At 36.4% G+C, this 17,801-nt stretch overlaps 1 protein-coding gene across 1 annotated transcript; it reads right to left on the minus strand.

The window, feature by feature from the left end:
• Positions 1 to 1,661: 1,661 nt before the first annotated feature.
• On the minus strand, positions 1,662 to 17,065 carry LOC136837802 (uncharacterized). The gene is made up of 9 exons (XM_067102710.1): positions 16,998 to 17,065; positions 16,498 to 16,569; positions 14,580 to 14,651; positions 14,220 to 14,291; positions 13,888 to 13,959; positions 6,537 to 6,668; positions 6,074 to 6,355; positions 5,675 to 5,684; positions 1,662 to 2,044 (listed from the first exon to the last, which is right to left on the minus strand). The coding sequence occupies exons 1-9, from the start codon at positions 17,040 to 17,042 to the stop codon at positions 1,662 to 1,664; spliced, it is 1,140 nt and encodes a 379-aa protein (XP_066958811.1). The 5' UTR covers positions 17,043 to 17,065.
• Between the last annotated feature and the right edge of the window lie 736 nt (positions 17,066 to 17,801).

Below are 17,801 nucleotides of genomic sequence, written 5' to 3' on the forward strand. Positions count from 1 at the left end.
TGAACAACCATTGTCTTGCTGCGAATTGAAGTTGCAAAATGATGAAGACCTAGATGAATGGCCTTCAGTTCTTTTACGTGGATATGAAGATTGATTTCCTTCGGGGACCACATCCTGGAAACTTCTTGATTCCCTAGAAGGGCTCCACAGCCTCGATCGGAAGCGTCAGTAGAAGTCTAGGTCAGGGTTCATAGGGCAGAGAGATTTTCTCTGAGAAAGTCTTCCTTTGGACAGCCACCACTGGAGGTCCAATTTTATCTCCTGAGTGATGGGAAAGACGACAGTCAGGTTAAGTTCTCCTGTCCCAGTTGGCTTTGAGGTAGAATTGGAGAACTCTGGTGCGCAATCTGCCCAACTTGATGAAAGTCTTCATAGACAACAGAGTCCCTAGAAGGTCTTGAGGCAGCTTGCGATTGTCTTGGGGGATGGAAAAACCTGAAAAGTACGCGAGTTGAGAATCACCCCCAAAATAAAGATTCTCCTGTGCAGGGGCTAAATGGGATTTCTGGAAATTTTTAATTCCAAGATCTTGAAAAAGTCATAAGAGTTGTCTGAAGGTCCTTCGTGGACTTCTTCGAAGGTGAACGGAGAAGCCAGTCATCCAGGTCAAGGCTGATGTTTCTACTGACTAGATGAAGACATTTGGCAAGAGGGGAGAGAACTCGGGAGAAACTTGTGGGGCCGTGGAGAGGCCAAAGCAGACGGACTGAAACTGGAAGACTTTTCCCTGGAAGAAGAGCCTGAGATACTTCCTGGAAATTGGATAGATGGGATATGAAAGTATGCATCTTGCACATCTAGGGTGATCATCCAATCGGCCAGGGGAATGGAGGCCATGACTGACTGGTTCGTCTCCATCTTGAACTTCATCTTCCTGATGAAGAGATTGAGGGCGTTTACGTCCAGGATTCGTCTCCAACCCCAACGCCTTGGGAACTACAAACAAATGATTCTAGAAGCCCGGGGAGTTAACGTTCTCGACTTCTTCTAGAGCTCTCTTCAAAACGAGAGAGGATACCTCCTTCGAAAGAGCCAAATGTTTCTCCGAGTCTCTTAAGTAGGCTATCAAGGTGATGGGAGAGGACACTAAAAGAGGGTTGTCCAAGAACGGGATGCAGTAGCCCTCCTTTAACACCTTGACGATCCACCGTTTGCTCCCCTGTGCTCCCACTTCCCCAGAAAAAGTGAAGTCAGGCTTCCACTGGTCACGAAGGACTTCGGGTTCACTTCTTGGATGGCAGCTTGGAGGAGGAGTTCTTAAAAGTCTCGAGTGGAAAGCGGAGATTGGGGCAAGGTCTAACTTGCAATTTGGGCTTATTCCCATGAAAGGGATGCTGCTGTAGCAAAGAGTTCATCTTGGGGATAAAGACAAAGAGGAGGAGCTCTTGAGGCGTTTAGACGATTGTGCAAGATCTTGGGTGGATTTATTCTAAAGGTAAGAAGTTATCTCTTCCAAGATAGACTGGGTGATGAGGGGGGGAAGAATCCAATGGAGAGAACATCAAGGCTAATCTCTGTGTAGACGTGACTCCTCTGGTGGTGAAGGAGCACCAAAGTTCTCTCCTTATGAACTTCGAATACGTAAAGTCACAAGTTCTGAAGAGCCGTCCCTAATAGCTTTGTCAGCACACAAAAGAACACTGAAAAGATCTGCAGTGAAGTTAGTCCAAGCCCTTGAAGTCCTCTATCTTCATAGCAAGTGTTCCTATTGTCCAATCCAAAAAACTAAGACCTTTGAAAACCTTCAAGATGTTCTTAATGAGATGGTCTAATTCTGCAAAAGAGAAGACTTTAGCTGGAGCGAAGGCTGAATGACAGGAAGATTCCATGAGGCTGGAAAACTCCCCTTGGGAGGAGGCAGCGACTCCCAGAGAGGGAGCTTCCCCTGTAACATAAGGGTAATATATTTCGTCTTCATTGTATGAGAGGGCGGGTTGGGCAAAAGTTGCTTTGCCCTGCTCTCTCTTCACTGACTGCCCATCTTCAATATCCTTCATAGCTTTCTTAGAGGAGGAAGAAAGCAGTTTATTACTTTTGGACCAGTCTGAAACAGAATAAAATAAGAGAATCAGAAAATCTGTATTCAAGACTATCCAGTCATAAAAATACAAATGACGTAAAATATTCCTTGGCTCTCAATGAACTAGTAAATTTCTCACAAAATAAACTGACACGTGATCATCTCCTGAAATCAGAAAGAAAGGTATTCTCGCAAACTACCACCATTGGCCTGCCAATGATACAAGAACCAAAACTGGCCTAATTTTTGGGGGATCTCATCACAACATGAAACAAAAATTGCAATACTCATAAAAGCTCCACATCTGCCTCTCAACAAACAATTTGGGAAACCAATAAAATTTAATATCTATTATCGGAAACTTCAAGGTTCAGAGATCTAGCACCCATGAACAAGCAATAGAAGAATCCTGAATACTGACAGCCAAAAACATAAAAAAGGCTGTGCAACTTGTCAACCAATTTAGAACAATCCCAAGGCTACCAAAGCAAGTCTCAAAGGTGAGGTCTCAATCTTAAGCCTCTCCCACCGGTTCAACAGTACAATACTAGAGTTAGACTATGAAGGGCATGTGGCATCCCACTCCTGAAGCCAAAGCAAACAAGAGCGCAACATTGTTATTAGATTCTATGAACATGACATAAAGAGAGGTACACACCCTTTAGTTGGAAGAAGTGGTTTGAAGAGAAAAATGCTTCAATTCTGGGACAAAGAGAAGCTTGCCTAGCCTAGGAGGTCTTTAGTTAGTAAACTGCCGCAAATTAGCATAAACTGGAGAGAAACCTTCTAAGACACCGATTAGAGAAGATAGTCCACTCTCTATTACAGTAGTCTTGGATACCTCAAAATGTGAGACTAAGCAAGAAAAGTAGGAACTACTATAGTCATCTTGAGACCCAGAGTAACACAACCTAGGTTGATCTTTCAGCAAATCAAAATGACAGGGGTGAAGGCAAATATATCTTGATTTCCTGAGAATACTGGAAGCAGTCTTCTTAGGTAGCATAAGTCTGCTACAAAGAAGAAAATACTGGGAACTTTCTGTATCTGTATAACTGAGAGGCAAAGAGGTTGAACACTAGTTCCCCAAAAACTCACTGCCCTAAAAACAATATATATATAATATATATATATATATATATATATATATATATATATATATATATATATATATAATTATATATGTATGTATATATACATATATAATATATATATAATATAATATATATATATATATATATATATATATATATATATATATATATATATATATATATATATATATATATATATATACACACACATATGTAATATATATATACATATATATATATATATAATATATATATATATATATATATATATATATATATATATATATATATATATATATATATATATATATATATATAGTGACCTATCTCTCCTTGACAGTCGGAAATGTTTCCCAAAACATTCCTTTTAGCAGGAGTGTCTGTGGTTGACAGCTTACCATCATGGCAAAACAATTTGGGCATCTGCACTAAAAAAAAAAAAACTTTGTTATTGACACTGTGGAGATACCATAAGTTCTTGTATTGCAGCTGTAATCACTGCAAAGACTCCAACCTTCATGTACACAAAGTTGTTCTCTGGCCAAAAACCTAAGCCAGACTTGAAACATATAAAATTTACAGCTGATCTGACTTTGTGACACTAATGTATATTATCACAATAATGTGCCTATGAATGTGACAAGAAACAAATGTTTACTAGGCTACATATGATTCCTCACACATTAAGCCAGGTTTACCAAACTTACAGCTTGTCTAATAATTCATTGCTATTTCTTATAATTAATGACCACTTACTGCAGTACTTTATATTTTTGTAGCTACTCTACAGTGAGGAATTATTATGAACAATACGAGATATGTAAATCTGCAACAGGCATGTTAAACCTTTCAGTGGTTGAAAAATTGATGGAAAACGCAATTGCAATTATAACATATACTATGTCAAAACTATAAAGTTTAATAAACATTCACTGAAAAAACTAAAAACTTGAATGACTTAATGTTAAAACAAGCAATGCCACCGACAACACGAAGTCACAAGATACTCAAAAAATCCAAAGAATTCAGAAAACAAAAAAAAAAAAATTATGAGTATTACCACCATTTGCTATTCTTGCACACTACCACAATTTGCCTGCCAGTGCTATTTGCATATAAAACCCAAAAGTGGCCTGAGAGTTTTGGGATCTCAACACAGTGCCTCAAGGATTGCATTGCACATAAAAGCATCTCATCTGCCTCACAACTAACAATTTAGTGAACAAAGAAATTTTCAAATCTATTGTCATAATCTTTTCAGTTATGAGATCTAACACTCATGAACAAGCAATAGAACCCTAAAACCTGAGGGCCAAAAAGTCAAAAAGGATGTGCAACTCTTCAACCAATTTAGAACAATTCCAAGGCTACCATAACAATTATCAAGGGTGAGGTTTCAATCTCAAGACTCTCCCAACGGCTCAACAGGACTAGACTTAGGCTATGAAGACCATGTTACATATCTCTAATGAAGCCAAAGTAAACAAGAGTGCAAAATTATTAAAAGATTCTATGAAAATGCTCATGAAGATGGGTCCACGCCCTTTAGTTGGAAGAATTGGTTTACAGACTAGGAGATTGTAAGTTAGCAAACTGCTCCACAGTAGCGTAAACTGGAGAGAAACCACCTACGACACCAACTGGAGAAGATGGTCCACTCTCTTTTACAGCAGTCAAGACTACCTCATACTGTCAGGCTACAAGAGAAAAGCAGCACCTACTAAGTTCATCTTGAGACCCAGAGTGACAGCAACTAGGTTCATCTTTCAACAAACCAAGTCATTTCGAGTCAAGGAGTGACAAAACCTAAGTTGATCTTCCAGCAAATCAAACTGATGGGAGAAAAGGCAAAGATATCTTGGTGCCCCTGAGAATGTAGCAAGCAGTATTCTTAGGTAGCATAAGGTCTGCTAAAAAGAACAAAACACTGGGAACTTTCTGTACTGTATTTGTACAAATGTGAGGCAAAGAGGTTGAACACTAGTTTGCCAAAAGTTCACTTCCCAAGCAAAAAAGTTAGGGATATATCTGTCCCCGGCAACTGAAAATGCCTCTTAAAACATTCCTTTTAACAGGAATATCTGTGGCTGATAGCTTAACATCTTAGCAATTTAATTTGGGCATCTGCACTAAAACAACTTTGTTAGTGACACTGTGGAGATACCATCATAGGATCTTATGTTGCAGCTATCATCAGTGCATATTCCAAACTTGATGTATGCCATTGTTGTTCTCTGCCAACAAACCTAAGCCAGAGATAGATAGTTGTTGACTTGCAACCTATACAACTTATAACTTATCTAACTTTGTAACACTATAATGTACATTATCACAATAATGTGGCTACGAATGAGCAGGAAACAAAAGTCTCCTAGGCTAAATGTGAATCCTAAAACATTTAGACAGGCTTATCAAATTTAGGTTTGTCTAATAATTCATTGTTATACCTTATAATCAACAACCAATTACTGTACTTTATTATATTTTTATAAGTATTCAACACTAAGAAAATTTTATGAACAGTACATAAAATGTACATGTGTAACATCTGATTTCAAACTTTTCAAAGGCTGAAAAATTGATGGGAAACACAATTACAAATTATAACATATATTGTACCATGTAACCCATGAAATATTTAAAGTTTAATAACCGTTGACAGAATAAACTTAAAATTTAAAAGATTTAATGTAGAAACATAAGCAAAAACACCCACCCAAAACATGAAATCCCAAGACAAACTCACAAAATATGCCTAAGATTTCAGAAAAAAGACATTAGGAGCATTACCATTTCAGATCCTCCTGCATCAGCAAATACTCGAATGATCTGGACAAGTTCAAATGACTCAATCAGACAGGTCTATTCTAATAAATTCAACAAGTATTGCTTATTTATTTTGTGAAATTAAAAGTACAAAAATCACAAGGTTGCTATAACGAACACTCATTTACAGTACCTTTTTGGTCAACGGATGGCGCATCTCACAGATCTTTGAAGAACCAGGAATTGATAAGAAATTATCTCCACACGCTTTGTTCATATTCTCATCAGGGAGCAGTTTCAGGTAATTCTTGCAATCATCCTTGTTGTCTGAACACTCTTGAGTGCATCCCTCAGTTCCATCTCTTAAGTGACAATTAGATTCACGTGGCTTCTCTCCGTCTGTAATATTTGTCCTTCTCCTTTTCACACTGATGTCAGCAACACACTCACCTGCCGTTTCCATCTCAGCCAACTCCTGACATGAGACAAGACAATAAACTTATGACTTCAAGGACAACCAAATAATAAAGGAAAGGAGAGTAAGTCTCATGTCAAAAGAAAGCTCTTCCCCTTACAAGATTATAGATCATTAGAATCAAAGTACTAGTCAATTACTATTTTACTTCGAAAAATTCATAGTAATGTGATTGAATTACCTTGGCAGAGTCTTTAGCTAGGAAACTGGAAAGTTTCCTTTTTGCACAGGAAAGAGAGTTTTTATCCAGGTCACGCACATGCATATGAAGGTCCTCATCATCATTCTCGTTGCACTTTACTTTTGGACCAGTCTGAAACAGAATAAAATAAGAGAATCGGAAAATCTGTATTGAAGACTATCCAGTCACAAAAATACAAATGACATAAAATCTTTCTTGGCTCTGAATGTACCAGTAAATTTCTCACAAAATAAGCTGACAAGTGATCACCTTGTCAACAAGAAAGAAAGGTATTCTTGCAAATTAACACCATTGGCCTGCTAATAATACTCAAATATAGAACCAAAATTGGCCTCATTTTTTGGGATCTCATCACAAAGTGATACAAAAACTGCACTACTCATAAAAGCATCTCACCTGCCTCTTAGCAAAAAATTTGGGGAACCAAGAAATTTTCAAATTTATCATCAGAAACTTTAAGGTTCATAGATCTAGCACACATGAACAAGCAATATAAGAATCCTGCATACTGAAAGCCAAAAAGCCAAAAAGGCTGTGCAACTTGTCAACCAACTTAGAACAATCCAAAGGCTGGCAAAGAAAGTCTAAAGAGTGAGGTCTCAATCTTATCCTTCTCCCAACTGCTCAACAGTAGAGTACTAGAGTTAGACTATGAAGGGCATGTCACAACCCACTACTGAAGCCAAAGCAAAAAACCACACAAAATTGTTAAAAGATTCTATGAACATGGCTTTATATCAAAATGTAAGTAATATATATGCAATATATATGAAAAGTTTAATATATATTAAAATTATATTGAATATCTCAAAGGACACTCATCAATCCATACTTTCTCTTCATTTAAGCACAGGTCCACGTCCTTTAGTTGGAAGAAGTGGTTTGACGAACAGCAAAACGCTTCAATGCTGGGACAAAGAGAAGCTTGTCTAGACTAAGAGATCATTATTTAGCAAATAGCTGCACACCAATAAACTGGAGAGAAACCTTCTACGACACCGATTAGAGAAGGTGGTCCACACTCTACTACAGTAGTCAAGGATACCTCAAAATGTGAGATTAAGCAAGAAAAGTGGGAACTACTGTGGTCATCTTGGGACCTAAAGTGACAGAAACTAGATTCATCTTTCAACAAATCAAGAGTCAATTTGAGACCAAGTGCGACAAAAATAAAGGTTGAACTTTCAGCAAATCAAACTAACATGAGGTAAGGCAAATTTATCTTGATTTCATGAGAATGTTGGAAGCAGTCTTCTTAGGTAACATAACTCTGCTACAAAGAAGAAAATACTGGGAACTTTCTGTATCTGTGTAACTGAGTGGCAAAGAGGTTGACCACTAGTTCCCCAAAAGCTCACCTATCTTATATATATATATATAAAAAAAAAGGGGGCCTCTCTCTTCTTGACAGTTGGAAATATTTCCCAAGACATTCCTTTTACCAAGAATGTCTGTGACTGCTTAATATCTTGGCAAATCAACTTGGGCATCTGCATTAAAAAAAACTTTGTTACTGACACTGCGGAGATACGATCATAAGATCTTATAATACACTGTGGAGATACGATCATAAGATCTTATATTACAGAGATCATCAAGAACATAAGATCTTATATTGCAGCAATCATTGCTGCTGGGATTCCAAACTTCATGTACCCAAGGTTTTCCTCTCCCAACAAACCTAACCCTGACTTAAAACCTATACAATTTGCAGTTGATTTGACTTTGACACTAATGCATATTATCACAAAAAATAATGTGGCTATGAAAGGGTCATGAAACAAATGTTTACTAGACTGTATATGAATCCTCAAACATTTAGCGAGGCTTACCAAACTTACAGCTTGTCTAATAATTCATTACATTTCTTATAATTAACAATCACTTACTGCAGTACTTTATATTTTTGTAACTACTCTACAGTGAGGAATTGTTATGAACAATACAAGATATGTAAATATGCAACAGGCAAGTTATACCTTTCAGTTGTTGAAAAGGTTGATGGAAAATGCAATTGAAATTATAACATATACTATGTCAAACCTATAAAGTTTAATAACCATTCTCTGAGAAAACTAACTGATTATATGTTAGTTTTATAAGTTAGTCATTATTTTATTTTTATTTTCTGCATTGATGAAGTGTATGGGCATTACAAAATGTATAAAAAGAAAGAACATGTTTAATTTTATAAGATGCTTTTACAGCAAAGCATTCCTTATGTTTAAAAAGTGTTATTGTTGTGACGTCACAGAACGAAAATGGCAGGAGGGAGAAAAATGTAAACAAACACAGGCAGTAGTTTTGAAAGAATGGTCGAAAGGTAGAGAGAGCTCTCTGAAGGTTAGGTTGATTATAGTTGGGTTGTAAGTCTGTTTGTTGTTTTTGTTGTTGTAAGCTGGATTGCATAGAGAAAATAAGAACAAAGTGAACAGGTGAGTGGATCACATAATTGAATAATTTAAGGATAGGTTAGGCCAGCAAAATTTTCAAGTGGTAGCAGAGAGTGGTTCGTTAAAAATGGACGGATCTGATGGTAAACTTTGGGAGATGAAATGGAGAAGAGACTGTCTGGGATTTAGCGGGGCACAGGGCAATTATAAAGGGTGGAGAGGACAAGTCGAAGATTGGCTTGTGGTGTGTGGAGAAGTGAAATATCCAGGGATAGAGATAAGAATGAGCTTAAAAGGGAAAGCTTTAGAAGTAACAGAAGGAATAGATAGAGATGAACTTAAGGATAGCGAGGGTTCAAAGATAATCCTATCCAAACTAGATGAAGTGTATCTAAAAGATGCGTTAATGGAAAATTACAGTAAAATGAAACACTATTTTAATATAGAAAGAGAATCTAGTGAAAAGATGAGAGATTTTATAATTAGGTAGAAAAGGCAGAGTCAGAGTGTAGTAGAGCACTAGGGAAAAGCATGCTTGAAGGGGAAGCAAAAGGTTTTCATGTACTAGAACAATCGAATCTCACAGAAGATCAAAAACAAATGGTATTAGCAGCCTGTGGTCAAGAAAAGTTGGAATATAAAACAGTGTCACAAATAATGAAAAGAATATTTGAGGGATTAGAGAGGAGGGGGAATGGTTGGGATCAGAAGGTTGTGAGAATTTTGGGAAAGGGTGGAAAAACCAAAGATATCGGGGAAAGGTGAATCGTGGTAGAAATGGAAAAAATCCTTTAAATAGAGAAGGGAAAGTAACAGTGTGTACTATATGCAAATCGGAATGGCATTGGGCCAGAGATTGTCCTCAGAATTTTCAGAAGAAGAAATGAGAAACTGGACAAGAAGAACAAAAGTTTACATAGAAGAAGTTAGCAAAATAGAAGAATCTTGGGAAGAGGTTGATGCAATTTTAGACACAGGATATAAGTCAACAGTTTGTGAGGAATTGTGACTAGCATGCACTGTTGTGGGTTCGAATCAGTAAGAGTTGAGGAGAATGAATGATACTAAGAAAGAGTCTAATAAAGTATTTAATTTCGGTGAGTCACCATACAAGTCGAGAGGAGCAATGGAAATACCAGTGATATTGAAAAACAAAAGTTTTATTTGAAGACAGAAATTTTGCAAGGTGACGTACCATGGTTAATAGGTAAGAAAACCATGAGTAAAATGGGGATGACCATAAATTTAAGAGAGGCTTGTGTTAAAATAGAAGTATTAGGGGATATGAAGGTAAAGTTAAGAGAAGACAGACAGGGCCATTTAAGAAAACCAATTTTGAGGAGGAAGGTAGAAGAATTATTATTGGAGGGTTGGAAGGAAAAAGAGTCTAAGGGAAATTAAAGGTACAATGATGAAGTTACATCTACAATTTGGCCATGGAAGTGGAGATAAAATATGGAAGCTAACAGAAGAAGCACAGTGAAGTGATGGTGTGAGAGAGAAGGAAAAAGAGGAAATAAAAAAGTTACTAACAGACTTAATCGCAAGTTGTGAGGTATGTAAAAGATATAAAAGAAACCCAGCTAAACCAATAGTGGGATTTTCTTGGAGTAAGACATTCAATGAAGTTGTAGCAATGGATGTGGGAGAGATAGAAGAGAGAAAGTTCTTGGTAATGGTAGATATGGCAACAAGGTGTTGTCAGGCTTTTTGGATAAAAGACAAGAAACCAGAAACTATTATAAAAACACTTTTTGATGGGTGGTTTGCTATATTTGGGGCACCTTCTAAAATATTATCAGACAACGGGGGAGAATTTCAAAATGAAAAAGTAAGGAGGATGGCAGAAAGGTGGAGTATTAAAGTATTAGCCACAGCATCAGAATCTCCCTGGAGCAATGGATTGTGTGAAAAGACAGTAGGCATAATCAAAGAAGGCTTAAGAAAGATGAAAGATGATGAGGATGTGGATTGGTCCATAGCATTAAGATGGGTAGTGAGTGCTAGGAACTGCTTAATAAATAATGGTGGTTTCTCCCCTAACCAATTAGTATTTGGGAAAAATCCTTCTTTGCCTAATTTAATGGGAGAAGAAAGTTCAAGTCCTGCAAGCAGAGAGAAAGGTATGGAAGAAAGCATAGTAAGGGGTACACTGAATGCAATGCATAAGGCCAGAGAAGTGTTTATCAAAAATGAGTCCTGTAATAAAATAAGAATTGCTCTAAACAATAATGTCAGAGAACATAAATTTGAAGAAGCAGTAGTGGGAGACGAGGTATTCTATAAGAGAGAAAATGAAAATGAATGGAGAGGACCTGCTCAGGTAGTGGGAGTATCAGGTACAACAGTAGTGGTTAAACATGGGGATTCTCTAAGAGAAGTAGCGAGAATACATGTTACTAGGATTCAAAGACTATCACCAGAAAAGGAGAAGATACTTAAAGTAGACAAAACACACACTGTGAAGGATGAATCCCTTGCATCAAAGGAAGGGAATATAGATGAGCAGGAAGGCAAGATGATAATTGGCTGGAGAAGGAATGCTGGTATAGAAGAGACTATAGAAAGAGATTTGGCAGAGGAATCACTGGAAGATGAAGGGGAAAGTGAGGTAACAGAAGAAAGTGAGTTAACAGAAGAGATACCCAAATTCAGAAAGGGAAATAGAGTTAGAGCTATAAACAAAAATACAGGACAAGTAGAGGAGTGGACGATATTGAGTCTTGCAGGGAAAAGATCAAGCAAATCTTGGGCTGATTCGTACAATGTAGAAGACTCACAGTCAGGGGACAAGGGATTGGTCGACTTAAGAGATTATAATCATGTAGAAAAAATTGAAGATGAAGAAGAGGTTTTGCTAGGATTTGAAAATAGAAATGTAATTGAAGCTAAAGAAAAAGAACTACAAAGTTGGAGAGAAAACAAGGTATATGAGGAGGTAAATGACATTGGACAAAAAGCTATATCTACCAGATGGATAACAACTGAAAAGGTAAAAGGTGGGGAAAGGGTATGTAAAGCAAGATTGGTAGCTAGAGGTTTTGAAGAAGAAATGGCTGAATGGGAAAAAGATGCTCCTACATGCAATGCCGAAATTTTAAAATTTTGTTTGACGGTAATAAAACTGAAACATTGGAATTGTTATACCTTAGATGTAAAAACTGCATATCTACAAGGTGATGAAATACAGCGAGAGGTATATTTAAAACCACCTAGTGAAGATGGTTGGAGTGGATTATGGAAATCGAAGAAAACTGTTTATGGGCTCAAGGATGCAGCAAAGACATGGTATTGTAAGGTGGTAAAACTGGAGGAGCTGAAAGGCGAGAGGAGTAGATTAGAACCTAATATATTCTTTTGGAAGAAAGACAATAAATTGAACGGTATTTTATGTACACGTGTAGATGATTTTTGCTATGGAGGAACTGAAGGATTTTTAAAGGAAACAATTGGGAAATTGAAAGGGAAATTACAAGTAGGAGAACAAGAAAGTAAAAGTTTTAAGTATATAGGAGTAATAGTAGAGCATACGGAAAATGGAATTTGTCTTAATCAGTGGCAGTATATAAATTCTATAAGCGAACCAGAAGCCAGAAGATTTACAGGTAATAGAGTGTTAGGACAAAAGGAGTTGACAGAATATAGGTCAGTGGTAGGACAGTGGAATTGGGTATCGCTATATACTGTGCCAGAAATATCATATGATGTTAGTAAATTAAGTAAAGCTTTTAAAGAAGGAACGACTCAAGACATGAGAAAGCTGATTAAGATAGTGAGAAAAGCTAAAATCATAATGGGAGAAGTGATAATAAATGAGTTAGAAGAAAAGATTTATTGGGAAGCCTATGCAGATGTTTCATTCGGGAATATTGAAGATGGTCATACTCAATTAGGTTATGTGATATCATTGACAGACGACTCAATTAGGTTATGTGATATCATTGACAGACGGTACGAGGAGAAGCCCCATATGGTGGAAATCCAGAAAATCCAGAAGAGTAGCAAAGTCCACCATTGAAGCAGAAGCTGTGAGTGTGGTGGAGGCCATAGAAGGATTGATATATTTCAAACAATTGTGGGAAGAGATAGTGGGAGGGAGAAAATTAAAAGCACTGGTGAAAACTGATAGTAAAACCCTAATGACTGCAATAAAATCAAGTACTGGAGTAAGTAGTAAGAGATTAAAAATTGATATTGCAGCAATAAGAGAAACAATAGAATCTGGAGAAATAGGTGAGGTGAGATGGATAAAAGGAAAGCATGAAATAGCTGATGTATTGACCAAAGCTGGAGTTTCTGGGGAAAGCATTAGGAATTATGTAGAGGGTAAAGAACTGGAGAATACTGGAGATTAGAGGGGATTAGGATAAGAAAAGGCTGGAGGGGAGGGAGAAGGAGGTAAGTGTGATTATATGTTAGTTTTATAAGTTAGTCATTATTTTATTTTCTGCATTGATGAGGTGTATGGGCATTTACAGAATATATAAAGAGAAAGCACATGTTTAATTTTATAAGATGTTTTAATTGCAAAGCATTCCTTGTTTAAAAAGTATGTTATTGTTGTGACGTCATAGGAAGTGACGTCACAGGACGAAAATGGCGGAAGGGAGAAAAATGAAAACACAGGCGGGGAGTGTTGAAAGCATGGTGGAAAGGTAGAGAGAGCTCTCTGAAGGTTAGGTCGATAACGGTTGGGTTGTAAGTCTGTTTGTGGTTTTTGTTGTCGTAACCTGGATTCCATAGAGAAAAAAGAACAACGTAAACAGGTGAGTGGATCACATAATTGAATAATATAAGGATAGGTTAGGCTAGCAAAATTTTCAGTCTTGACTTATTTCGCTTCAAAATCAACAATTTAAGGTTTAGTGAAAACTATTTTACATGGTGAAATTCATTGTATCAAAGGTTTTAAGATGAGAGAGAGAGAGAGAGAGTACCTTCACTGATGGTTCATCCACACAAAGATCCTCTTCATCACTCACGTTGAAGTTGATTGCTTTGTGAGCAGCCTGAAACAGAATCAAATGAGAATCTGTCTTCAAGAAAATCCAGTCATACAAGTACAATACTGTAATTACTGTACATAATAATATGCATGTTCTCTGATCTATGTTAGTTGTCATGGAGTCTTTACTTGTTATTCACTTCAAATCAACAATCTAAGGTTTAGTGAAAACTATTTTACATAGTAAAATTCACTGTAATGTATGATCAAATGTTACATCCTACAAGATTTTAAAGAGATAGAGTGACAGAGAGAGAGACTTACCTTCACTAATGGTCCATCCACACAAATATCCTCGCCATCACTCGTGTTTAAGTTGATTGATTTGTGAGCAGCCTGAAACAGAATCAAATGAGAATCTGTCTCCAAGAAAATCCAGTCATAAACAATATTGTAATTACTGTATATAATATGCATATGCTTCTGATCTATGTTAGTTGTTATGGAGTCTTGACTTGTTATTCACTTCATAGTCAACAATTAAAGAATAGTGAAAAAACTATTTTACATGGTAAAATTCATTATAATATCTGATCAGAGAGAGAGAGAGAGAGAGAGAGAGAGAGAGAGAGAGAGAGAGAGAGAGAGAGAGAGAGAGAGAGAGAGAGAGAGAGAGAGACTTACCTTCACTAATGGTTCATCCACACAAAGATGCGCTTCATTAATCATGATGACGTTGATTGTTTTGTGAGCAGCCTGAAACAGAATCGAATGAAAATCTGTCTTCAAGATAATCCATTCATGAAAGTATAATACTGTAATTACTGTATACAGGTTGACCATCACTAATCTGGCATCACTGGGACCTAGAGGGTGCCGGATTAGCCATTTACTAGGCTAGAATACACGAAACCCGGTAGCTAAGCATCTCATCCTAGAATTAAAATGTCCCATAAATCAGTACAAGTTGGTTATTAAAGAAAAGACAATTACCAAAAACAGCTAGTGCTCGAGTTACGATAGTTAGACTTACGATATTTTGAGTTTACGGTGGGGTTAGCAATTAATACTGATACGAAAATATTTAAGAAATATTTTTAGATTTCGCGCAGGCAGTGAGAGAGACCAACTTACAATAGACCAACTTCTTTTCCTCCATCTCTTTATTCCATCTGCTAGTTCAAAAGGTAAAAGAGAATGATAAAAGTATTGTTAATAACGTTATTCTCTTGCGTAAATGCGTACAGCCATAAATAACCGAGCGGGAAACTTTTGTTTTACTAATAATCGTACCAGACAACAACTGTTTTGCTTGTATTTCAACCATCGTACGGTTAAACACTTAGTTATGTTACAAATGACGTTAAGCACTGTACAACAGGACTGATATATTTTTTACACTATACCCTTATTTGCTTTGGAGAAAAGATCGGCAAGGAAATATACTGCTACAGTAACTTTAAGCTGAAAGTTGTAGCTGAAGCTGAGAAAATAATGTTCAAGCTGCTAATGACTATAAATTATCGTGCATCGGCAACATGGATGAAACTCGACCGTAAATAAAATTGGAAAGAATGTATTTTAATCAAAACTACTGGGCATGTGAGTACAAATAACTGCTGTTTGCATGCTCATAAAAGATAAATACATAAACCTCGTATTATGATGAAATCAAGACAAAATAGCAAACTGAATCTTGATTTTTTTTACACACAACAAACATGGCCCAAAATGGCCAGCCGCGATTCCCGTGAACGTCATATATTAACGAAAAAAATAGCTAAATTAATTTCACAAGGAGACGTATTTAAGTTATAATTTCGACTTAAAAACACTTCGTATAGCGAAAAATATCCTTGTCCCAAATAAATAAAGTACCTACTGTATATTCATTTACGCTTACTAGAAGCAAGAAAAGCGCTCTGAACTGAGTTAAATGCAACGAAATAAACACCTCGTTATCGATTCCCAAAACAAAACATTGATCACAATTTATAATACAAAAGCAATATGAGAATATACACGACTGGATACAATGTAGTAAAGCATAACTTTTTAAAAAATCCATGAAAAAGATGCACATTCGTTATGTTGACGTTCATATAATACTGTTATGTGAATAGAGTTCAGTATAATGTAGGCTAGGCTACCGTATATAAAGCCTATACGATATACCATAGTGTAGGCCAAAAGACAACAATAAATATAAAACATGGAACAGCAAAAGCATGCCTGTGTTTACAAACACCTCCAGTTTGTTAATGCAGCACACTGCACCACCAAATCGAAGCAGCTGGCGAGCGAGTTAGCGCAGTGACCCGGGAAATTTGAAAATTATTGTAGAAACATTAGAAATTACTCTGGCCGAAATTTGTGCCAGATCACCGATTGTTCCGGACTACTGATGGTCAACCTGTATAATAATATGCATGTTCTCTGATCTATGTTAGTTGTTATGGAGTCTTCAGTTGTTATTCACCTCAAAATCAGCAATTTAAGGTTTAGTGAAAAACCTAATTTACATAGTAAAATTCACTGTAATGTATGATCAAATGTTACATCCTACAAGATTTTAAAGAGATAGAGTGACAGAGAGACTTACCTTCACTAATGGTCCATCCACACAAATATCCTCGCCATCACTCGTGTTTAAGTTGATTGATTTGTGAGCAACCTGAAACAGAATCAAATGAGAATCTGTCTTCAAGAAAATCCAGTCATAAACAATACTGTAATTACTGTATATAATATGCATATACTTCTGATCTATGTTAGTTGTTATGGAGTCTTGACTTGTTATTCACTTCATAGTCAACAATTAAATAGTGAAAAAATAGTAAATCCAGTCATACAAGTACAGTAATGTAATTACTGTATATAATAATATGCATGTGCTCTGATCTATGTTAGTTTTGGAGTCTTGACTTGTTATTCACTTCAAATTCAACAATTTATGGTTTAGGAAAAAACTATTTTATATGGTAAAATTTATTGCAATATGTGATCAAGGGTTACATTTTACAAGATTTTAATGAGACAGTCATCAAAGATTACTACGAGAGAGAGAGAGAGAGAGAGAGAGAGAGAGAATGACTGACTTACCTTCACTGACGGTTCATCCACACAAAGATCCTCTTCATCACTCATGTTGCAGTTGATTGCTTTGTGAGCAGCCTGAAACAGAATCAAATGAAAATCTGTCTTCAAGAAAATCCAGTCATACAAGTACAGTAATGTAATTACTGTATATAATAATATGCACATGCTCTGATCTATGTTAGTTGTCATGGAGTCTTTACTTGTTATTCGCTTCAAAATGAACAATTTAAGGTTTAGTGAAAACTATTTTACATGGTAAAATTCATTGTAATATGTGACCAAAGGTTGCATTTTACAAGGTTTTAATGAGAGAGTCATCAAAGGGTATATTCTACAAGATTTCAGAGAGAGAGAGAGAGAGAGAGAGAGAGACTTACGTTCACTGATGGTTCATCCACACAAAGAACCTCTTCATCACTCATGTTGAAGTTCATTGCTTTGTGAGCAGCCTGAAACAGAACCAAATGAAAATCTGTCTTCAAGATAATCCAGTCATACAAGTACAATACTGTAATTACTTAATATAATGTGCTTGTGCTCTGACCTATGTTAGTTGTTATGGAGTCTTGACTTGTTATTCACTTCAAAATTATCAATTTAAGGTTTAGTGAGAACTATTTTACATGGTAAAATTCATTGAGAGAGAGAGAGAGAGACTTACCTTTACTGATAGTTCATCCACACAAAGATCTTCATTACTCATGTTGAAATTGATTGCTTTGTTAGCAGCCTGAAAAAGGAATCAAATGAAAATCTGTCTTCAAGATAATCCAGTCATACAAGTACAATACTGTAATTACATATATA

Source organism: Macrobrachium rosenbergii, unplaced genomic scaffold (assembly GCF_040412425.1).
Source record: "Macrobrachium rosenbergii isolate ZJJX-2024 unplaced genomic scaffold, ASM4041242v1 13864, whole genome shotgun sequence".
In the NCBI taxonomy this organism is placed as follows: domain Eukaryota; kingdom Metazoa; phylum Arthropoda; class Malacostraca; order Decapoda; family Palaemonidae; genus Macrobrachium; species Macrobrachium rosenbergii.